At 42.1% G+C, this 25,313-nt stretch overlaps 1 protein-coding gene across 1 annotated transcript in view; it reads left to right on the forward strand.

Moving 5' to 3' along the window:
* SNTB1 (syntrophin, beta 1 (dystrophin-associated protein A1, 59kDa, basic component 1)) overlaps positions 1-25,313 on the forward strand; it is a gene marked incomplete at its 5' end in the record, with an annotated part of 54,889 nt that overhangs the window by 15,222 nt on the left and 14,354 nt on the right. The window contains one exon of the mRNA XM_009701645.1: positions 236-443. Coding sequence (XP_009699947.1) covers positions 236-443 — 208 coding nt within the window. The remainder of the gene's footprint in view (positions 1-235; positions 444-25,313) is intronic.

Genomic DNA, 25,313 nt, shown 5'->3' on the forward strand with positions numbered 1-25,313 from the left:
GCATCAGCACTGGCAAATCCCCTTCTCAAGGATTTTACCATAATGCCAATACAGACCTGGTTTCAGTTATGATGATCCTACTCTATTCAAGTGTTGTAAAGGTAAGTTTTTAATGCTAGGTCTTGATATTGATATCCTTCTTTTTAACTCATTGCTAACACTAAACGAGGTAATATATTTAGCTGCCTAATGGTATCTGAATGAACATAATGTTTTTCCCCCTCTGTTTTTCTAGACTTATTGAAGTTCATTCACCTGATGCCAAGCACACCGTGGTGCTCAGGAGTAAGGATTCGGCTACAGCCCAGGCCTGGTTCAATGCCATCCACTCCAGTGTCAATGAGCTCATCCCCAGGGTGATTGCAGAGGTCAGAGACCAGCTGGGTAAAGCAGGGATTGCTGGAAGTCGAGAGATTAGGCATCTAGGCTGGCTTGCAGAAAAGGTAATGAAAATGTTCTTATTTTCATTTCTAAGCTCTCTCTTGCTTGCTGTTTGTTCCTGAATTCAGCCTTGTCTGGAAGTGGAAAGGCGAAATGAGATTCTGGGTTTTGATTTAGCTTTCATGAAGACCTTTCTCTTCTTAACATGCCAGTCTTTACGCTTTTTAACAAAACCCAAAAAACTAGAACGTCTCTTGAGTCTTCACTTCTGTATGTCAATTAGCAAAGATGTTCCTGGGAGATGAAAAGTCTCATAATCTGTCAAGTTCAGACGTGGGACATGAGTCACAAAAACTGACACCAGTCTGGAGCTCCCCTGCTGTTATGTCGCCTGTTCAGGTATATGAGGTATCATGTTCCTAATCCCAGCCTGAGAAGTAACCAGTTACTTGGTCCATGGTCCACCTCGCTGCTGTGCCTGGCCGCAGGAGCTGGGCATGGTCTGGAGCACGAGGTCGTATTCCTGCAGCACCTTGTTCTTTAATTCTAACCCTGCGTTTGATCTGACCTTCATAGAAGGCTGTGCTTGCAATTGCAACTCTAACCCTGTATCTTGCACAGTTTGGGTCTCAAAATATTTTACACCACAGGGGAAAGCTGGTGTTAAGTTCAAAAGTAGTCTGGAATCTATTGACCTGTGGAAAGCCAACCCATGAATGCACAGGGATGGTATGAGTACGAGATGATCTGGTTTTAAATCAGTAGTCTCAGAATTTGTTTTAGGCACTGTACCAACCGATAAGTGTGGATTTGCTACTGCAACAGCGTTAGGATTGTGACTAGAAATACCTCCCATCCAGATATTGCCTGGGTGGCCGTTCAGAGCATCTCTGCCTCTCCAGACAGGGTGCATGGAAAAAGAGTCACTATGTACACACTGCCCTTTGAACCTATACATCCAGCACAGGTGTGGAAAACTGACTGTGACTGATCTGAAAATAATACTGTACATTTTATCTCTCTCTGGGATTTTGTAGATGAAAATATTAGAACCACAGGCACAGGTGCCGTGTTTCTATCTAACATGCTTTAAGAAGGCACACCATTAATTTTTAGCAAAACACAGGTCAGTCCACACCACTTGTGGTGAGGCAAAGATTGCAAAACCTTTCAGGCAAATTTTGCATGTGTTCCTGTCCCTCCCTCCAAGCTTGCAGAGTGGCGAGGACAGCACAACTCTGTGGCTTAGTGCTGTAGAAAATGTAAAAATTTGGGGGAATAATTTGGGGTTAAAACACCAAAGCATTGGTAAATAAATTTTTACAATATTAAACCGTACAGCTGTGGGATCTTTAGTAGTTTTCCCTTTTATATACATTTCTATAAACTTATGAAAAACTGAATATAAGAAGCTTTTTCTGTTGCAACATAGTCTCCTCTGAAAGGGTAACTGCTCCGTACTGAATCATGTATACCTTATGTGTAAAATATCCACAGGTCATTTTAAGGAAACACATGGCATGCTTCTGCTTTATGAATTTCCTCTCCTTACAGTTAATATACAATATCCCGTTCACACACTTCTTTCTCCTCGTTTTTTTGCCTTTTGGACAGACATCTTATTTCATGTTACTCATTATGGACCAGTTCAAGGTCCTATTTAGTGGTGAAACTTGTGTTGCCTTTAATAGCGCCAGGCTGCAGTTCTGTGCATGTTCCAGTGCATTTACAGTGGCTGTCATCAAGAATTAGCCTTGAGAGATTTTCAGTGACATTGTTACCCCAAAGTCAACATGTTTTCTTCACTAAACTAACCATCCAGAGCTGTGCAGTAGTAACAGAGTGAGGCCAAAAGTTCCCAGCTTTTTCTCATGTTGGAAACCTACTGAAAAATATGTATATATCTACACATATGTAAATCACTACTTATGGTAAAAAGCGATGTGAAATTGCTTTTATTTTGTAATGGGACTGGGGGCTGTAAAGCCAGGGTGAAAGAAAGATAACCTGAAGCATGGGAAAAGAAGGTATATATACTGTACATGTATATGCAAACTGTATATGTACTGTTTCAGAGGAGGTATTCAAGGAAGCTAGGTGAGGTGCTGACCACAGGGGAATTCCTAGATGCCCCTCGTGCAGAACCTGGGTTTGCCAGTGGGAAGAGTTCAAATTCTGCAGTGATTTTTGGAAGCACGCTGGGAAAACCAGCTTGCTTCTCCTGGGGTGAGCTTCCCTACCACATCCACTGCTGGTTGGTTTCTAAACGTTGGAGTTTAGAAAAGGATCTCATTATTGGTAGCCACAAAATAAAATGTGCCTTGTATTCCTTCTAATATTGCCATTAATTTTTTTTCTCTGTGATATTTTGTGGCGTATCTTGCTATTTTTCCATGGACTGCAGTGGGAAGATATCTGAACTCTGTTTTGAAAAGCATCTTAGACTGTAACTTTTAAGACAGCTTTTATGGCATTGCATTATGTTATTTACATAGCATAACCTTACAGTGAATTCTCAGCAAAATGGAACAACGCTAAGTGAAATGAATTCATCTGCATGTTTGGGGAATGCAAAATGTAATCCCATAGAAATTTCACTGTAATTTGCTGTGATTACTCTCTGCTTTCATTAAGCTGTTTCCTGGTTTGACATTTTTTATATGTCTCTGCTCTAAACTTAGCTGTAAACTTCAACCTTTATGGTACTACAAAAATAGATTCATTAGTGGAGCCTCCCTCAGGTGGATAACATTAAAATAAATAGTAGGTTATCTAAGGTACTATGCAATTGCATGCTAACAGGATTCTTCCACCTTCACTGAACTTCCCTGTGAAGACAGCCCTAAATTTGTGGTCTTCAGCATGAAACATCCATCTCACGAGTCCATTGTCAGGTCCCTGGCTGTCCCTCAGGGTGGGCAGTGAGGGTCTGTCAGCAGGTAAAGCAAAGAGCTCTACATCACTTTAAGAAAGCAAACAATCACTGTGGCATTATTATAGGTAAGGAGAAAAACAGCCAGAAGCAATCATTAGAGATGCCGTATTCCCTCTTTTATTAAGGCACTAACTTTGTTCTGACCTTGACCTTATGGCAAGGGTTTCTGAAGCCAGTCAAGGATTAGAGAGTTATGTTAGTCACCAGCATCTTAAAACTTTTCTGTAACTAAGACCAATGTCAAGTACCAGTTTGTAATGAAGTATGTGTGCTCCCCATCACCTTTTTTTTTTTTTGTATTTGTCTTTTCACTTCAGCAAGACCTGTGGGATTAACAAGCATGCTAAGCAGGAGGGAACAGCCACATGTGGGTTTTAGTCTTTCCAGGTCTTTCCTTTTTTTAATACTCCCTGTAAAAATATTTTTAGTAACCAAAGACAAAAAAAGAAGTTAGTAATGTCATCCTAACTGAGGAGCTTTCCCGTGTGTGTGTTAATTGCTTCTCCTCTTTCCAGGAATGCTTTCAATCCTTGTAGAAATGTCTTTTCCATCTCTCTTTTTCCCCACTTTTTTATAGTTCTGCACATCCCATGGCTTATAGAGGAGCTGAAAGAGGCATTGCTGCTTTTCTCCTCACACTTACCCACCTATTGTTGAGTTCCTTCGTGAGGAGCAAATTCTGCTCTTGCACTGGAGAGCTAAAACACTGAGGAAACGATAGTTTATTTTATCACTCTGTAATGTCTGCTTCAATATACCAAGATATCATTGGCAAAAGCTTTATCTACATTTTTGCCTCTAAGGCAAACACAAAAAGGTGTTCTGGCAAAAGTGGTTTTGCAGAGGTAGCTTTTGCCAATTCAGCAGCTGGCCACACAAGCTAAAGCATGACTGGTTTCAGGGAAAGCTGAAGCTGTAGCCATGCACCAGGCTTGCAGCTGGGTCAGTTAAAAAGAAAACCCTAAAGGAAACCCCGAGCTGTGCATCACCCTCTCCTCACTGTGTCACTGACACTTTAAATGTAGGCTTGGTGGAAAGAAAAAGCACTTCTGCAGCCAGAGACTGTTCTCTTTTCTGGATGTCAAATGTCTTACAGGCGGTGAGTTTCTTAAAATGATCTCAAAGCTCCTTTGAGAAACTTAAAAACAGGAGTTGCTGCAAGTTGTCTTTTATAATGTTAATATTTGAAGCTGCAGAAAAAGTGCCCATATGGGCTCTTCTCACTAGATCTTAATCCCAGCATTTGGTTCCCGTTCACGTTGCTCTGCTTGTGCAGGGCAAGTGTGTCGCTGCTCCCACAAATCTGGTGTGGGGATCAGAGGGGAGAAAACACCTGATACTGGAGAGGAAATAACCAAAGTGGCATGGCGAACTGGAGTTGTTTTTCAGCTCCTGACACTATCTCTGAAATGAAAAGTGTGTTAATATATTACAGGCTGTTCAGTCTCCTCAAACCCTAGATAACCATATCATTGTGTTAGAGCTGAAGTGCGAGCCATGTCACAGCAGAGTGATCTTCTTTGGTATCGAGCCGTATATTGCAGTATTATATTTATCTTCCTGCTTGTGCTCTAATTCAGAGGAGGTAGTGATAACAGCAAGATTGTGAGCTGTGCAAGCTGTCCAAACAAGATTTAGGCAGATGACATGAGAGTGTATTTGAGGTTGTTTTTTTCCCAAGTATGAAATGAAAATGTTTCTGTTTTACCATTTCCTTTGGAAGTATGTTCACTGGTTAGTAAAACAAGCAGACCACAACAGAGCGGTGTTGTTATTCTCATCACAGACAAATGAGTTTTCAAAGAACAGGAAAGAAGCTTCAGTTTTAAAATTTTATATAATTTCCAAATTGTAAAAGGAAGCTTAATATGTGTTTGCACAAGAAAACCACCAGCCCATCACATAGTTAAAACATTTTGCCTTTATTTAATGTTGTGAATATCTGATTTTAACCACCTTCCCATGAAGCACAGCAGCTGCTAGGCAGCATTTTAAAAACCACGGCATGGCTGTGTCCGTGGTTGGGGCTGCTGCCGTCCCCCTTAGCTCTCCCAGCTCTTCCATTGCAGTGGTGGCAGTGCTTGTCTGACCTTGAGCCAGATCAGATAGTTACGCTGGTAGAAAACTCATTACTTTCAGTGGGGTAGCATTACCTTTCCGCAGATTTTATGACAAATCCCAGTGCAGGAGTAGTAGCAAGAGCCTGTGGCAAGGGGGAAGGGATTGGAAAACAGGGCTGCCTCATTAGGCAGTGTATAACTCTTCTTCTGGGCTAGCTGCCTCATCAGGCTGCACAATCTGAACCAGAGGCGTGTTCAGGAGTAAAATCTGGGTTATACTAATCCCCAGGTCTTTCTTCTGGCCCTGGAAAGTACCTTTGCGTGTTTAGGCTGAACCTGCAGCAAGCTTTGGGTTGTACTGTGTCTTAACCCCCAGTGCAAATCAGAGAATGGTTTAACCAGATAAATAACCTGCTAGAAACATGGATGTTTGCTAAGAAAACTATTACTCAAATGTCTAATTTCTTTGCAAGGAAATTACATTCCTGTAGTGTGGTCTCCTTTGCAATTTCTAGCTCTACAGGGTTTTTTTTTGTTCTTTTCTTTCAGTCTCTGTTTTCTTTACTAATTATCTAGGCATGTTTGGAAATACTACCCATCTGTAATGCCCAGGAAGAAGAGCAAGGCAATTTGGTTCTGGCCTCCTGTTTTGAGTGGTTAGAGAAGTACTCTATTTCTCATATTGATGGTATACAGCTGGTCATAATCTTAAAATTGATCTGACCTGTTAGAGATTACACATACCTCAAATTGGAAAATCTTCTGTGTGTCCTAAATTAGAAATTATACGTTTAAATCCCAGCTAATTACTTACTGTGGAGCAGTTGCATCCAAATGAAGAGTCCTGCTTTTGCCCTGTGTCACTTAACCTTGCAGCTTATTAATTCCAGAAGTTATTTGTTTGCTTTGTAAAACACCACAACAGAGTGCTTAATTACATTAACAGTCTTTATTATCTGGGATAACAATTGGCCTGTTCTTAGGAAAGACGTAAACCTGAAATAGCATGAAGAGTAATTTCCTCTCCCAGCTTCAGCGAGGTTCCTCCACAGGCCACTTTTATCAGCAGTAACGTTGTTCTCTTCTTGCTTTAGGTGCCTTCAGTAAATGGACATATTAAGGAAAACTGGGGCTGAAAACAGCCGTTTCATTCACCATGCTGTTTTAAAGGCTTTGCCGGTCTTTATTCATAACACACAGGCTATTTCTTCCCATGCCAATGAGAGCTGAGCAAATGATAAATCTAAGTAAGTAAGTCAGGCAGAAGTGCTCAGTGCAAAGGGATTGAAAAGAAAATAAAGTGTAATTAAATAATGACAAATTATAGGAATATGATGGTAAATGCATGAAGGACCTGAGCTCAAAAGTCTGTATTTCTGCAATACTGTTTGGTTGTTGCAGTGAAGGAAAACCCCTCTTATCAGATAATTATGGAGCACAGTTAAATAGTGAGTGAGCACTGTTGTGCTTGTAGTAGCCTTCAGGTGCTAAATGATTCTCGCAGAAATTGAGCTGAAGTGTAAACTGGGGCCCTGCATATCGCCTCACCCTTCCCACAAGGGCTGCGTTAGTTCTGGCTGGATCCCAGCAGAGGTAATCACATCCTGCCTGCTCCCCCTCTACCTCGGTTTTGATCTAACCGTCCTAACAACTGACTTAACTTTTTCCATAAAATACAGCATATTGCTATTGCTGTTCCTGTGAAACCCAGGAACGAGAAAGTTCCATTTTAATGCAATCCTGCCGTGGAGTTTTATTTAACTTCTCCCTTCCTGTATCAGGAGGAATTGTGAGACTGGAGACGTGACTCCAGCTCTGGCAGCTGGGCCTGCATGGGCAGGGGGGGACACGGACCACAGGCGGGACCCACGTGGTGACTTGTGGCTCTGCTGTGAGAGGAACCTCTGCAGATGTCCCACTGACAAAGCCGGGGCAGGCTTTGAGAGGGGAAATGATGGGCTGTAGCTTGGAAGGAGGAGAGGATGCCAAAAGGAAACAGGAGGTTTGCTGCCTCCCCGGGGTGTGGGAACTGTTTCTCTTGGTTCCTCCAACGTGGCAGGGTGGTGGCTGTGGGAGCATACCCCAGCGTGGTCCTGAGCACCAGCCACTTTGCACAGCAGGGCTCCCACAGTGTGGATGCTTAACTCTTTCTTCTACATAACCCAAACCTTGAACTGCTGCTTGGCTGGGCTGGGATGGATTTTGCTGGGCAAGGAACTTTCTAGATTTTGGTAGATGGAGATTTTCTTCCTAGATCTTGCTAAATTTTCCAGATGTTGGGCCTCTCCATCTGTCTCCTTGGCAGCTGCAGTTGGATCTGTCCAAAAACGGTCCACCTCCCCTCGCACACATGCCAGGTCAGCTCATCTTCTGGGGCTTTGCAGGTTTGAAAGCCTGTGTTTGAACATAGTTTACAGTCAAGTTCAGTTGGAAAAAAAAGCAGGAAAGATACAGATGTGATGTGAAGGAAGGCTTTGATCCCGTTCCTTCAGAAGCAGGTGAAAGGCCTCCTTTTTTCTTTCAACCTCTGACAGTAAGTACTGCAAGAAAGACAGTGAAGGAATTGGAGACGGTGATGCTTCTTGGTTTTCAAATGTAATTTAAATGCATCATGAGCCGCTCCGTAATAAAACACGTGTTGCATAAGGAAGCAGAGACCTCTGAATCCAGCCCTGCCATCAGTGCAGAGCGGAAGGTGCTCTTCACAATTATTTTAAGCACTTAAGCACCAAAACAACTAGTCTCCTTCTACCCTGATCTGTTTCTGCCTCCTTCCACTGGTGCAAGTAGGGGGTCAGCAGTGGTGGGGTAGGAAAGGGAAACGCCTGTTCTTGCCCAGCTGTGGGATGCAGGGTCAGAGAAAGCAGATCAGCACATTGGTTGAGGAAGGTCATCCTGGTCATTTGGAGATGCTGTGGAGTGGTTATCCAGGGTGGGGAGGCTGCTATTAAGGCAATGCTTTGGGGCAAACTCAGTTGAAACAAAGAGCAAGGCAAATGCAGACTGAGAAATAGGAAAGCCCTGAGCATCGACCCCATCGACCACACTGACCCGAGCAGAGGTGTGGGCAGCCAGCTCGATCCCACTTCAGTTATACGGGACAAGCAGACTTATTCTTACCTCCCCAGGGCTGATCTGCCCTGAGTACGCATTGCTGTGACACGAGGGGTGCTGAGAAAGACTGTGTTTTGCAAAAGCTACGCCCTTGCACGGTGTCTGCTCGTTTGTCTGCATTTTTCTGCTTACTGGCTGCATGTAAGAAGTTTGAAAGGAAAAGGATTGTCTATCTTAGAAAATCCCAGATTTTCCAAACATTAAGTTCCCGTTGAGCTGTGTTTTCTCTGTTCAAAGTTACCTTGTTCTCATTTGGTGGTTTTGTCTCCTGAAGTTAAAAATCACCTTCAGGGGAATGGAGGGGCCCATTAGGGGCGTGTTGACCTTCAGGCTCTGCCCAGTATGAATTCCTCTCACCCCAGTCATCGGTGGGGGGAGGTTTCTAGCACAATAATACTCCTGTTTCAGCTTTTTTATTAATAGCATGAATAAATAGATTAGAAAGCAGCAGAATAGGCCACAAAAACCACCCTCTTCTCTTTGCCCTGCGGCCCTTCTCTCCCCCAGGACCCTCAGCTGATCCCCATGGAGAAAACTCCTGGCAAAAGCGAAACCGTTCCTAGTAAAAATGCCCTAATTTAGAGGAAAACATTTAGTTTTTTCTCTATCTTTTTGCATAGTGTTGCCCCATCCTACTCTCCCACTCAGCTTGCAATCAGAGGTGCATTTTCTCTACCCACAAGTGCTTTTAGGACAGATGAGCTGGTTAATGTTTGAGGGGTGTTGCAGAAGAGCAGTGTCACTGTTGATACAAGCAGAAGCAATATATGCCTTGTATCCTGTTTTGCCAAACAACTGTGAACAGAGAAAAATAAACAGATTTTCTAAAAATACTTTGAGAAGAAGCTGTGTTCTCTGATGGAAAGGGGGACTGACCTTTAGAAGAATAGGAGAATTTTAAAACAAAATAGTGGAGAGGGAAAAGTTATAGACGTTATAATTTTCAGTGTGGCAAGACATTTACTCAGTGCAGACTCTACAAATCAGTCCAATTTTAATCCTCAACCTCTGTTTATGTAATAGATTCCTAAGGCTATTAACGCCAGCCTTTTACCTTATTATCGTATCCTGTAAAATTAAAATTATACCCATAGTACCATGACAGCCCTTACAAAAATGTGCCATTAGACAAATAGATTGCAACACAGCAACTCTGAAGACTGCAGGGAAGTATTTCTCGTACAGCCTAATTGTTGTATCAATAGCATTTTCAACACCCTTGGTTACTGAGGAAGAAAAAACAGGATGATACCATATGTGAAACAGCATATTTTGAAGTACTGATTTCAGGACCTGACTGTGGCAAGAGTGCTTGAGTTATGAGTGAAATCTTCATAAGAACTCTACTTGAAACAAATCCACAATCGAAGAGGCTTTGTGTATTGTTCCTCTCCTCTCTCCCACATGTAAACTAGTGTCTGTTTTATTTTAGTTATTTTAAGATGGGAAATGTTTAGACACTGGAGTTTTAACTGAAAGAAATAATAGTGCTGATGATAAAAAAATCCTTTTATTCCCTTTCCCCAGATCCTTTGGTTTTGAAGATTTATTTCTGCCTACAGAGTTATCCTCTCTGCTTAACTGGACAGTAATTGATAGTGCGCATCATGATAATTAGTCTAACAAGTCTCCTAAACGCCAAGCCCCACAGCTACCTTTAAGCTCCACATTGTCTTTACTGTAATGTAAATAAAAGCTTTAGGGAAGGACTGAAAAATAAAAAATTGATAGCGAGGGATCCTCCTTGCCCTCTCCAAGGGGTTTCCTCTTCTCATTTTTAATGAGGCCCGTATTAGTTGTCATTTGTGCCTTCCCTGATGAATAGTTTGGAAGAAAAGCTTTCTCTGTGCACAGCAGAAATTGTGCCAAGTTGCTGACCTTTGCTTTTGGTGAGCCCTCATTTGAGTCTCGGTCCCAAGCCCAAACATATTGTTGGATCAATCATGTTGATTTTTGGCTCTGATAGTAATGCGCAGCTAATGAGTTGTACGGTGTACACATTAACCTCAGACCCAACAGCACTAATGCCAGGCACGTAGCAAAATCGCGCTGGGGCTGCAGGAAAGACATACAGTGCTGGCATCTTAATAGAAGGAGACAATTAAACAGTAGAGCAGTATCACAGGTTCACTGCTTGTGGGATGTAGGATTTAATCAAAGCAGGAAAAACAAACGGTCTTCTGTCTGTTTGGGAAAAAAAAATCTCAACACCAGAAAGCTGTTTCATGAACTGTGAAATAGAGAGGAAAGCCTGAATGTTTGAACAGTAAGATAATGATTTTACTACCAAAAGAGAATCTACTTTGGGGAACAGCCATTCAATAACGTTAAATTTAACCTTGTCACAGATTACCATCTAATGATTATCGTGGCATTGGAAGGAATTTGGCATCATTGCTATATTTTTTTGATTAGTAGATACCTTATTTAGCAATACTTCAGCAAAGTTCTCCTGTCCTCACAAGTAAAATTCCTAAGACCAATTGTTGAATTGCAACAAACAGCCAGCATCACTGGTTTTGAAAGCAGCTGTTTCTGATCACTTCCAAAGTAACACTTCCCTCAAAGGGCCAGATTTTGATCTCATTTTACAATTGTAAATCTAGGGAGAGACAGTATTTTGCTAATCATCCCCATGAAGAGATGGACAAAAATCCAACATGCACAATATCCTTCTGCTGGCTGTTTTCCACACTTGAAAGATTAGGAAAGGAAGGAAAAGTTGCACAATGACTACATAAGAAAGCAACATTTCCCGTTTTAATGTAAGCCCTAAACAACCAGCTGCAGGGGACAGAGAAATAGAGACAGAATAAATGTGATTTCTGTAAGTAAGTCACATGCAGTTTTATGTCCTCCTCTTTGTGCAATGAAAACTGATCAATAATGCTGAAGGACTGTTACTGCTTCAAACAGAAAATCCAGTGAAATCACATGGAAAAACCCAAAGTACATAGAGATGCAATCTTTGGTGTTCACGTTAGACTTTGGATGCAAGATAGCATAAACAGCCTGAAAGGGACAGGATGAGAAGGGAGGTCAGTGGGTAGAAGGATCCAAAACAGGATCTTCTGAAAGAGCAAAGTTCTCTAGATGTATGGGAAATTGCCCCATCCTTGCATCGTTCTTGGCAGAGTTCCTCATACATGCAGCATTACCAAGGCCTGGAGAGGGTGGACAGGAAAGAAGTGAAGTGGCCTCATACATGAGGCACTGGGGACTTATCCCGTCAGACATGCCACTGGAGTAGAGAAATTAGGTGCTGTTGTATCCCACCTGACCTCATGGCAGAACCTGTTGGAATGACATCAGATTTTTTCCAGCAGTAGCACAGCACACAGTAATAATGCAATTTCAACAGAGATGTGGTACACCATTCTTAGTAATAACCACACAATAGGATTCGTGGAAAACTCTGCGGTCCGTTTTAGAGCTGCTTTTGCTGAAATGTCCCATGGAGTCACATTTTTTTCTGGTTTAATAGTGACATTAAACATTTTTCTCTTCTAACAGCTTAGTCTTTTTTCAGAAAAGTCAGACAGCGGCAGTAGAGTCAAAGGTATAACAAGTGACAGAAGTTAAACTTATTGGAGATAGGGATCAGAACAGTCAGAAGAAGTTGCTAAAAAATGATAGCACTTAGATGGCACGTTGTTATGAAGAGTGAGCCATCTCGACAGTAACTCCAGCAACTTCAGCAAAAGCACACCCATTCTTACCAGCTCCAACTGCAAGACTGTTGAGGACCATCTTGGAGATCTAAATAGATACCCTGGAACATTTTTTTTTAAGTACAGGGATTTCCACCACCTCCTTTGGAAGGGTGTATCAGCTTGTACAGTGTGCCTGCTCAATAGTCAGGGTACAAAAAAGAGCTCTGGAGCCAAAGTGGCTGTTTCTTTGGGTGTACATCAGAAGGAGACTCTGTGAGGGGGTTTGGACCTTCTGCTCCCAACGTAGTGACATTGCCGTTGAAAACAAATGGACTTACCGAAGGTTTTCTCAGATGTTATTTGGATTCCCTGAGTTTCAGGTGCTCGTACAGTAACAGTAGCCCTGGTGGAAGGAAGCACCTGGGTCTTAATCACTAGATGCTAATGACGGTTAGCCGTAGTGAAGATTCCTGAAACTGTGTGAACGCATTGTGTTATTGTTGGGCCTTTTTTATTTATACATTTCTGCTGAGCAGATGCTGCTGTGCAAACATTCGCATTTGTTGACCTTGTGCTGAAAATAGTTGACAGACATCGGCCAGAGTAGGCTGCCGATGTGCAGTATGGATATAGCTGCTTTTTTATGCTTCGTAGTGGAAAAGTCAGTGATGTTTATGGAAATGACTCTAAAAAGTTCACTTTGAGGAGAAGCCTACTATGGAAATAGAAGCTTACCTATTTGTTATTATGAAAAGAAGTGGTTTATAGTGTTGTCTCTGGCCTGATCTCGTCCTGTGAGGCTTTCTGCAGGGCCCTTCAGGCAAGAATACATTAAAACTAGGTTTAAACACAGACATGTTTTCATTCTACTTAAAAACGCTAGTTATCGCTATGTTCTTTAGATCCCTGAATCACAGGGTCAAAGAATAATTAATGTTCTCCCATGTAAAATTTCAGAGGTTTAAATCTGCATGCCCAAAACTGCAGACAGATGTTAACAAGGCAAAGGCAACTGGAAGAGATGGAAGAAGCTGGAGGGATTGCAAAGAGGAGCAGTGTGGAGAGGGATTACACAGCTGCAGGGGGTACTGTGAGAACCTCTTATGTGACATTTCTTTCTTGAGGCCCCCTGCTTTTGTGTTTTTTGGGAAAGCTGGTTATTGAGGATGAGCTGACTTGCCGTTGGGTTCTTGCTTTGTTGTTGCAAGAGTTTGAAATGAGGAAGAGAGCAGCACTGATTCTAGTGGTGACTGTTGTGGTTAATAACATGATATTAATCATTATGTTAGTATGAGAGAGCCTAGGGACTAGCCAAACCTGGAATGCCATGGTGCAAGATTGCAGCATAAAAATACCAATAGGAGCAGACTCTGTTCCAAACTCTAACCATCTCAGTAGGCAAGGTAGAGGAAGGAGGAAACATAGGACCACATATCAGATGTTGCATCTCCTCTGTCATTTTTGTTCCTGTGGGACATAAGCCGAATGGACGAATGCAGAAAGATTGATAGAGCCTGGGAGAAGGGAAGAGTGGGACAGCACGGGAAGAGACTGGGAGATGAAGCTGAGCTATGGGAGCCAGTGGTTAGGTGGCAGCAGAAGGAGCAGGCCATCGATGAGCTGCAGAGACCGTTGGGCACAGACAGGTTTACAAATTGTTGAGTGGGCTGGAAGGTGTTGAAATATCCCCTATTGGCAAGAATAAGACCAGCCTTCTCTGAACCTTTCATAACCCTGTAAGATTAATTCTTCACAGCTGCAAGGAGACCTCAAAGAGAGGAATTTTAGCTTCTCTGTCTTCTTTCACTTCAGATTGAACAGAGGGGCTGTTTGCACTCATCAAAGGTCATGTACATCATCAGTTTCCATTAGCCTGGACATGTCAAGTAAAACTTCAGTCTCTAGCCCCTTCAAATAACTTGAAACAGCTGCTTGCGTATTTGCAAGCAGAAGCAAAAGGAATGGGTTGTGGTTACAGGATCGCATCCAAGCAAGTGAACAGTTCTGAAAAACAATCACAAGGAGCCAACCACTAACTGATAATGGTTATGCACCTGTAGCCTTGCGTGGACCTGCAAAAGAGTTCAAAGTTTTGGAAACAACAGCGTTGCAGGCTGCTCTGCTACAAAATGAAATATAAGAGTACCAGTCTCAGAGGTAACACAAATCATGGACTGCTTTTCTACTGGGGAAGCAAATAGCCACCATGTTGTCTTGTGTCATCCCCAGAGGTTATCAGTTTAGTGCCCAGGATTCAGCAGCAGTCAAGGTTATGTGCACATGCAGATAACAGCAAATGAAGTTTGCTCCAGATCTCCTCTTTGCCTTCCTCTTCTATCACTCTGCCGTTCTCCCCTGGCATTCCCCATCACTGATTGCCCTTTCTTCTGATTTTAGCTGGATTATCTGAGGATGCATGCTGTCTGAGGATGTACATTTGAATAAACAGTGCTTTTAAAGGGGTGCTAGTTGTATGCATGAAAACATGGTGATAGCTAGCCTGACTTCCATCTGGTATAATTTAGGAGTAAACCCATTGACGTCAGTAGATTTGAATGGATATAAATATAATTGAAGTCAGGTCCTATATTTTTAAGGTTAAGCCTAGAAAATGCTGTAACTTACTCTCCCCCTCTCACTTTCTTTTCTCTTTCAAGCCCTGCCACAAATATGAATGTCTTAATTGGGATTTAGTCTATTTCTGCTCAGTTTAATCAAAGATCTGTCAGTAAAGAATTTTAGGAGATGCAGAGGTGAAGCCCTGTTGACCCCCTACCTATCTTTAGAAAATCTCACTGGCTGCCAGTTCTGAAAAACTTCGGTGGCAGCAGTTGTTCTTTTTTGCTTTGGTCAGTTATGTCAAGCAGCATATCTGTAGCTATGTTTAGTTCTGAGCAAAAACATGAGGCAGAAATGGAAGCTTTTTGGCAAGCAAAGAACATGATTATCAGCCTATTCACACAGAATGGTGTTAATTAATAGATTATTTTCTGACAAATAGTTAATTGTGCCTGACTGTTTTGCATATAGCTAAGGAAATAGAAAAGCCAATGAGGACATGGTATTTAAAAATCCAGAAATTTTGGTATGAAACTGCTGGTATGATATCCAATCCAATCCCATTTGCTATACTTCCAAAATGGGTTATGTGAATATTAGCATATGACAATGTTAATGAAGTACATAGTTTCCCATTTTCTTTTTGCAGTTTTATACTGGTGTTATTCAACTGAGTTACTTAAGATTTTTTATACCAGTATATGTAAGATGTTTAGGGCAGTGCAAACTATAAAAGAGATCTCAATGAAAGACAAATATTTGTCTCCATGGTAAGAATAAAACCAGAAGAAATAATTTGTAAAATTTCCCAGTGACGTCAGTGCAGATGAAAGATTTCTAACATCAAGGGTAGAATTAGGTGTAGTCACTTGGTAATATTCACGTGTTTGTCCTCTTGGGGTTTTCAGTTTCTTGTAGCTGCAGAAGTAATAGCAGCTCTATGATGTTCACGTTACCCTCAGCCAGTTCTTACTGTAAATGGCTGGCACTTGCTGGCTGGGGTGATTTATTAGCGCACAGCAGGAAAGAGTCTTCCATTGATAAAATCTGTTGGTTCACGAGATCATGTATCTCTCGTGCCAAAAATCATTTCTCTTTGGATATGTGATGTGTTTGTTAAGAGATGTAAAAGTCTAATGCTGTTACCAGGAAGTTCTTTATTTTATTAAATTATGTATTTTAGGGATAATTCTTAAATCTGAAACCTTAGTTTCCCATCCTTGCCCCAGGGAGATGGATAGCCTGTAGCATGCAATCTGTTTATACTAGCTTTAGAAATTAACTTTATTCATCCCAAGTTTTTCTTCTAGAGGAATGTTCAATTCTCAGTAGAATTGTCCTATGAATAGTTAAATGCTGTGATTTTTGCAAAAATATTAAACACTGAGAATTAGAACCAGATAAAGAGCATTAGCTTTCAAAATTGCCTAGCTTATGACACGTAATTTGCTGATATTTGTAGGATTTGAGTTTGTAGATTGATGGCCCTAATTATGTATCTTTTAGTAATCTAGATGAAATAACATGGCACAGCACTAAATCCATTTGTCCTGTGTGGCTAATTTAAAGCTCAGCATAGGTAACTGCCAAGTAGAAGGTTATGTTTATCTTCCTCCTATGGCTCTGTTGAATATTCATAGTTGCTATTAACACATGCCCTTCAATATTTGCTGGGTTTTTGTCGTAGATAGTGGATTAATTAAAAAAGTTGTTGCCATAAACCCCTGGGCTGTGGTCTTGTCAGATCTTGTAATATAAGCAGTGTCAGGTCGGGGAAAGTGATGCCTCTTGATAAGTGGCAGCTCACATCCTGACCATAGGTCCAAACCTCATAGCTTGAATGCGTTTACTTTAGGGATATTTCTTCTACTACCATCTTCTGAAATAAAGAGGTTTTGTGGAAGCAGAGCTCTCATTTTTATTGTGGGTTCCTAGCCACAGAGAAAAGCTTGAAACTATGGAATGTCAGCAAAGCAAAAAGGCTTGATGTATCAGCAAGAATTTAAAAAGTATTTTAAATACCAAGCAAACCTCAGACTGATTTTCAAGCCCCACTTGACATCCCAAGGGAGCCTTGGCTGGCTAGAGTTGGTAATACTGGTTTCCTATTAAAGCTGCCTTGTCAGTTATTTTTGTACCATTAGGAGGGTGTGTGCGTGTCTTCATATACCAAATAGGTAGTGGTGACAGCTATCCAGCAAATCACAGGACCAGTGACAAACAGCAGTTATCCTCTAGCTCTGAACTTTCTCTCCTGCATTCTTCCCACTTACCCATTTCCTCTGTAACCATCACACCTGAAACTACTTTGGCAGGGTTAACTGGCTGAGTATGAGCCAGCAATGTGCCCAGGTGGCCAAGAAGGTCAACAGCATCCTGGCTTTTATCAGAAATAGTGTGGCCAGCAGGACTAGGGAAGTTATTGTCCCCCTGTACTTGACACTGGTGAGGCTGCACCTCGAGTACTGTGTTCAGTTTTGGGCCCCTCACTACAAGAAAGACATTGGGGTGCTGGAGCGTGTCCAGAGAAGGGCAACGAAGGTGATGAAGGGCCTGGAGCACAAGTCTGATGGGGAGCGGCTGAGGGAGCTGGGGATGTTTAGCCCAGAGAAGAGGAGGCTGAGGGGAGACCTGATCACTCTCTGCAACTACCTGACAGGAGGTTGTAGCGAGGTGGGAGTTGGTCTCTTCTCCCAAGTAACAAGCAATAGGACAAGAGGAAACGGCCTCAAGTTGTGCCAGGGGAGGTTTAGATTGGATGTTAGGAAAAATTTCTTCAGTGAAGGGGTTGTCAAGCATTGGAACAGGCTGCCCAGGAAAGTGGTGGAGTCACCATCCCTAGAGGTATTTAAAAGACATGTAGATGTGGTACTTAGGGACATGGTTTAGTGGTGGACTTGGCAGTGCTAGGTTAATGATTGGACTTGATGATCTTAAAGGTCTTTTTCAACCTAAACGATTTTATGATTCCATCTTCAGCCCTCTTTCTGTGAGTATAAGCATTCACATTTCTGAACCAGTGACTGGCTTAAGCCTTCTTGGAAGGCAGAAGGAGGATATTCTCAGCTTTTCAGTGGGGTGGGTGGCACTTTTGGTTAGATCCTATTTGTCTTCTTTTCCCAGTCCTTAGAAAACTAGCAAATCCCAAATAAAACAGAACTCTCTGAAAAAGAACAAAGATTTTAAAATTCAACCTTCTCCTGGTTAAGGAGTGAAAGAAAGCAAATTAGATATTAAATGGAAAACTGTTGATTTCCTGCCTTTACTGGCACCCTGGGATCCACCAATAGTGAGATCCACTATGAAGACCTACTGGACGGTCTCCCAACTCTCCATACTGGTTGCCAACATGTAGCAAATTGGAAACTTGTTTGGTGGGCAGAGATCTCTTGGAGCGCAGCTGAGTTTCTGGGGGAAAAAAAAAAATCCTGCTCATCAGAAAACTTTGAATTTGGTAAAGAAATTCTAATGAAAATTACATGTTTAAGTTCCCTTTTTTCCCCAGCAAGAAAGTAGATATATTCCTTGAATATCTTAGTGGTTGTGCTGGTTCTGGTTGGGATAGAGTTACTTTTCTTCACAGTAGCTGGTATGGGGCGGTGTTTTGGATTTGTGCTGGAAACAGTGTTGGTAACACAGGGATGTTTTAGTTATTGCTGAGCAGGGCTTACACAGCATCAAGGCCTTTTCTGCTCCTCACCCCACCCCAGCGGTGGGCAGGCTGGGGGTGCACAAGTAGTCGGGAGGGGACACAGCCGGGACAGCTGACCCCAGCTGACCCAAGGGATACTGAATACCTTCTGGCGTCATGCTCGGCATATAAAGCTGGGGGCAGGAGAAGGAAGGGGGGGATGTTTGGAGTGATGGCGTTTGTCTTCCCAAGTAACCGTTAGGTGTGATGGAGCCCTGCTTTCCTGGAGATGGCTGAGCACCTGCCTGCCCATGGGAACTGGGAAATTAATTCTTTGTTTTGCTTTGCTTGTGTGTGCAGCTTTTGCTTTGCCTATTAAACTGTCTTTATCTCAGCCCATGAGTTTTCTCACTTTTACCCTTCTGATCCTCTCTCATTTCCCACTGTGGGGACGTGAGTGAGCGGCTGTGCAGGGCTCAGTTGCCAGCTGGGGTTAAACCACGATACTTAGATAGCTTGTGGAGGTCTGTCATTGTGCTGACGACATACAGACATCCATTTAAAAAAAGATAGGATCTCAAATAATTGGATGGCTTTGAAAATGACAACCAGGTAAATAAATAAATCATAAAAAGGACAAATATAGGAGCTTTTTGTGATAGATCTTTACTTAGGCATTTAAATAAGTAGGTTTGGATTCCAAACTGTGACTAATTTTCATCAAACTTTTCAGAAACCTGTGGCTGCTCCACATTTTTTCAAAATTAAGCCAAATTATTAAATATTCTACTTGAATTTTTGCTTTTTCTATAAGGCTTCCAAATACTCCTCAGCATGTTCAGAATTCCTGTTGATGAAGCATAACTTATAGATTTTATCAGTGTTTTTTGAAGACAATACATTTTTGTGCCAGGCATGTAGTGAATTCTCTCATTTGCTTGAGGTCATTAGTTGCATTACAGTCCATCAGTATTACTGAATATTGATCAATGACACAATAGACTGAAATGACACAGTATTCTCGACTGTCCTTGAGGCAACATAATAACAATGACAAAGAAACATTTTGTTCTCTCTGTATTGCTCCCCTACTATTTTTTCTTCCAGCGCTTGTGATTTATAATGACACTTGAGTAAAGTAGTCAAATCTGTCAGTCTTCAAAAGGTACCAGTCATGATGGACCATTATTTCTGAGACTGAATATTAGGAAAGACAATATGATAGAGAAAGGCACAGAACATCTTCTGGGACAGATTTCAGTCACTGTAGTTTTAATGTAGCCATTGATGATTATCTGTCCTTCACCAAACAGACACTATAATAATTTCAAATGGTATTTTACATGTCTGAGCCATCATTAAAAACTGCAAGCTGCTTTAAAATCAAAACTCCACCTTCGGCATTCACGTTTGATGGGGCACCGTTGACAAGTGTTCTTGAGCTGATGATTAGAAATCCATGCACTTTTACTGAATTGAAAGATGAGAAGTGTGTATCTTTTGAGGTAATGGGTATTATTACTCATTTATCCTAATGTGATACCCACTTGATCAGCTGAAGTCAGACTCAGTTGTAAATTATAGACTCTTTAGAGACAGTGGGTTGAAACTATGGTGTCTTTACATTGATTCTGCTACTGTACAGTTACCGTTATGCTCCACTGATGATGATGAACTCCCTCATAAAATGCTTCACCTTGGCTTGAACAGAAAACTCTGCTTACAGCAAAACTCTGGCATATAGCAACCTGCAGGTCATATCAAGGAATAGTGGTTGCTCTTGGTATCCTGGAGCATACCTGGGGAAACTGGTTTTCCCCAGCACTGATAACCATATCCCTTCTTGAGCAGTTGCATAGGAGATGTGGTAGAGCTTCCAAAGCTGGCCGTCTGTTGTCTTGCCTCTAACTCAATGCCATTCACCAGTATGATCCCTTTTCTTCTGTGGCTGAGCAACCCTGATGTGAAAAATAGCTCCAAGGACTAAAGAGGAAGATACAGTACCATGCCATAGTCCTTCTTAGTGTTTCCTAGGGCAAGCCTGGCTTATTGGAAGAAGGGGACTGCTCCATTTTAAGGGGAAGTAGTGTTTTTCCACTAGTACTAGGATTATTGTGCTTTGAGTGATTATTTTGGAGAAAACACAGCTCTTCATCTCTCCCAGAACTGAGCTGTGTCTTAGAGTACAGTTCCTCCCACATTTTAATTCTCTGATTTTTATTTAAATATTTATTGAACTTCAGGCAGCTGCTGTCACCAGCTTTTCGGTGATATGTTCATGAGACATGTTTCAGAAAGCACTTGCAATCTAAAGAGCCCAAACATCTCATAGATAAGCCATGCATGAACACACAACAAATTCAAAGGTGTCTGCTAATAGCATCTTCACTTTTATCCTGAGTGTGTGGTGTGAGCATGCTGGAAGATTGAGAGATTGCTGGGTGAAACATAGGTGCTAGCAGACCAAACACAGTTGCTGGCAGGTCATGGAGGCAGGTAGTTGTGATGGCCTCCACTTTTGCAGAGGTTTTTGCTTTTACATAGCAGCCATGTGCTCACCTCCAGTCTTCAAGTTTTCCGTTCGTTTGTTGCAATTAGTATAACTGATTAGAAAAGCCTGAGGTTAATGGTCTTACCTTCCTTTTTTTCCTCCTTCTCCTGTGCCTCTTTTATACGCAGTACTTGAAGTGTGACCTCTTCCAGCACAGGTTTGCTCCCTGTCAAACTGGCTTTGAAGGTCAGTTAAGTGTAGCTGTCCACTGTCTCTTGATGAGCCTCAGTGGCCAGTGGAGCTGGGCTGTTCTGACCTTCCCCCTGTCTCTGTCCTTGCGACTTACAGGTTGGGCAGGTCTTCCTTGCCACAGCCCTTGAGCAATGAGGTGTCCTCTTCCCTTCCCTGCTGTCCCCATGCAAGTTCTGAGAAACAATAAAAAAGGCAGGGGGAAGATAGCAAAGTGCAGGGTTTTTTTACAGAAATCATTTAGCTCAACACTGTGTCTTTTCAGGAGTTGACCTTTGCTGTTTGCAAAGCGTTGCTATCATAAATTACTACTTAATTTCAGACAGTGCTCTCATGGTCTAAAGAAGGTGCTATAGAAAAAAATGTGTTTTACTCAGAAAGCATCAGAATACTTCTTAAAACACAATGGAGTTCCTTTCACCTTCTCTAAGATGAAAAGCAATCGGTGTCTTTAACAAATGATGTGGAGCATTTACTGTCTCCTGTGCATATTGCCTGTCTGCTCTTCCCTGGAAAGATTCCTGCCATTGTCAGAAAGGTAAGAGTCCCTTGTCTCACTGGAAAAGAGCTCTTACTTATGGACCTTCAAATCTCAACTTCATGCATAGCAAAATAATCCCAGTTCATGGTAGAGGTTTCTAAAATAGATTAATTGCCAGTTTTTTCCTTTCTGACTCCCCTGGAGTTGGATTTCTATGTATTTAGTTAACCAGTTTCTGTGGACCCATGAACAGGAGAAGAAAGAGAACACATCAGAATTTTAAACTTTTCTCATACACTTGTACAATATAGTTTTACTTAAGGTATGTTGCACAGTGAATGAAGCTTATGTGATGTTGGGTTTTCCACTCCCTTACATTCCTTATCTTTTTCAAGGAATCTACTGCAAAGGAAATCGGGAGTGTTAAACTCTAGCAAGTCAGAAGGATCAAGGATACACATTTTGTACAGCTATAAATGATTTAAGATACAAGGTAACTACAAATCATCCTGCAAACCCTGAAGCTGCAATAAACATTTTATATGACTGCTGCATTCATATTGATGCAATACTTGTGCAACACATATGCATGAAAAACTGCACGTCTACGGAATAATTATACAATCAACTTTAACTCAGGGGCAACCTAAATGATGACTTTCTGATCCAAATCTGGACTTCCTTTGTCATTTTTTCTGGTGTTTTATAGACTCACAGAATAATATAGCTTGGAAGGGAGTTCTTGTGGTTCAACCCCCTTGCTCTGAGTCAACTAGACCAGCTTGCTTAGAGCCTTGCCCAATCCTGTTGTATCTCAATGGGTGGACATTTCACAGTCACATGTTTGACCACCATGACACACTGAAAAAGTTTCTCTGAGTATCAAATTAGAATTTCCCTTGTTTCGACTTGTGGGTATTGAAGCCCATCCTCTCACTGTGCACCTCCAAGAATTTGGCTCCATCTTCTCTGTAGCGTGGGAGACATGCAGTCCTCCAGGCTTGTGTCCCAGGGGCTGGTTGACTTCACTGAGCTCTGGAGCAAAGCTCCACTACAAAACTGGGCTCGGGTGTTCTTGTTTGGCTGTAGGAAAGGTCTCATATTACCTGCCATTCTTGCATGGGTAAGTACAGAGGAGTGAGGTACTTCTCTTGACATTTAGAGGTATTTGGATATGAGCCAGAGTTGTTTGAAAGTCCTATTAGTCCAGAGAGTCAGGACATTGGCTGGAACATATAGCCATGCTGATGTGGTTGATTATGTTACTTTTGACAAAAGTTGGCTTGTGTCTTGTCATTTTAAAGGATATTTAGAAAGAGTTCAGACTTGAACAGTCCTGTCTTGAGAATGGGTGTCCTGTCCATACTCAGCAGTGCCCGTAACTGCAGCTAGCAGTGTATCCCTGGGCTCTGCTTGGGATAGCGCAAGGGCCGGATCAGCGTGGTCCCTGTTGTGGTTCCCACCTGAGCTGCATGGCTCTGGCAGCTCACACAGCAGGGGCACCACGACCAAGCATGTGCATCACTTGCTCGTTCGGTACTCGCTGCTCACAGGAGGCAATATTGTGCCCTTTGGGGGATTTTTGTGTGAGCACTGACTGTAATCCAGATCTGATAATGGCACAAGCCACCTTTGAGCTGTCACTGAGGTCAAAGAGAGAGAAGAACAAAACTAGACACATTTTCATTAGCTTTTTTTTTTTTTACTAAACAATGTGCATATTATTTCCTGTTTAAAATAGCAAAGTTTAGCAGCAAAACCCATCTCATCTGCATGTGGTGTGGGAGATGTTGTTATCCCCTGCCTACGACTGTCACTTACACCTACTCCTGCGTTGCAAATTGCATCCTGTCAAATGACCTTACAGAAATACCAACATTGTTGCATATGCTGGGGTTTGCATGATGTATTTCTGCATCACTGCTGTTCATCTTGCAAAAATCCTTTTCAGTCCCAGCTGTTATCTTCAGGAACTGGCAAGTAGGTTTCTGTAAATTAATCAAATTTATTCTGAACATAGACATAGTCCTTCATCAAAAGACAATGAAAAGGCAAGAAGTACGCAGCAGAACATATCCCAGCCTGTGATGAAACTGGCTCTTGTCAGCACAGAGAGATTTTAAGTGAAGGAGGAGGGAAAATAGCAAGAAAAACGTTTCTGAAAATTCTTTCTTGGTTCCTATTCATGTGCTCTGTGTGAGGGGATAGCGTAGCTCTGGGATTTGTGAGGGGGTGATGGAAAAGAGGGTTAAACCACTTACTGTAAGCATAAACTTGCTACCTTCGCAGCGGTTCTCCACAAGGCCACATTTTGGATACTTGCTGCAGTGGAGTCTGCTGGCAGTGTATAATTTGTTTACTAAACAGGGAATGTAATTGAAATGTCCCTTTTGAGTTAATGAAAATATAAAACAGCTTTCCAGAGTAGACCAAGGCCTCTAATTTAATTATCTGTGGGCCTCATAGATTAGAAGTATTCTTTCATCCATTCCTGGCAGCCTGAAGTAGACAAGTAACTGAAATTCCAAGAAAAACCTTAAGAAAAGGAGACCTGGCAGATGAAAGAGCAAAGGGCCAAACCATTTGTAAAAGGATTTATCTCCACTGAGTCGCCTGTTGTCCTTACGGCAACTAATTATCTGTGAAAACTATTAAAGATTTGGAAGCTGTGATATGCATTAAAGGGGCCGGGGTCCCTATCGCCTGCAGGAAAAACAAGCTGGCTCCTCTTTGAAATATTGTTTGCTATGTATAGAAGCATTTACCCTTTAAGGGTACATGGCAAGCAGCAGCCTTAAGCACATGAGCAGTTGCCTGAAGACTAGTAGGAGCAGTCATACAGGTAGCATTGAGCTTGCTACGTCGTTATTTGCAGAGTCAGCCCTTCAGACCACAGATCTGGCCCTAAAGCAAAGCCTGGAGCGATGCTGGCCCACTACTGCAAAGGCATCCAGAAGCAGCCAGAGCTCAGGCACATCCTCGGTGCGGTGGGGTCAGGTGTGTCCTAACACTGCGTGAGCCGTCTGCTTTCTGCATCAAAGCACTTTTGCTCTTGTGTCATCCAAAGGCTGATGGACAAATCTCCACGTAGCTGTTGAAATACAGCAACCGTTCTTGCGCACTTTTTGTCCACCTTCACATTTACATCCATTCCTGCCGTGTGTGTTACAGCAGCATTTGCCACCCCAGCAGAGACCACAGTGTCCGTACGGAAATGCAGAGCATTTGGACTGACTTTGCAGAGAAAGCCTGCGGCCGAGCAAGATGTGAATGCATGTCTCCTCTGGTCTCATCCCAGGCCAGCCATCACGTTGTTATACACAAAAAAATTAGGTTTCATCCCTGACATACATGAAATATTTTCTGAATTTGGAAGGGTAAACCAGAGAGGTGCATATGGGAAAAAGTGGGGTTTGTGCTTCGTGGGGTGACTATATGAGAGCAAAGAGGTTTGTGAGGAGCAAAAAGGATGCTTCACTGCACTTGGGGGTTTTTTGTTAGAAAATGTTCTCTTTTTTCAGGTTTGTACTTGAAGACTTTGATCTAGAGGCACAGTGTGTCTAGGAAAGAAAAAAAAAAGAGTTTGCTTCTGGTATAAACATTTACAGCTTCATTGACTTGGAGTGGAATTTCACCTGGGAATATAAGCACTGACCTCAGTTGAGATGAGCAGAGAGCTTGGAGAGGAGGCACTGGTACCTGCTGCTTAGAGTTACTTGAACAGTGCCCAGAAGACCAGCAAAAAATTCGCTGATTCAT

This window comes from Cariama cristata, unplaced genomic scaffold (genome assembly GCF_000690535.1).
Source record: "Cariama cristata isolate BGI_N322 unplaced genomic scaffold, ASM69053v1 scaffold10010, whole genome shotgun sequence".
Lineage (NCBI taxonomy): Eukaryota > Metazoa > Chordata > Aves > Cariamiformes > Cariamidae > Cariama > Cariama cristata.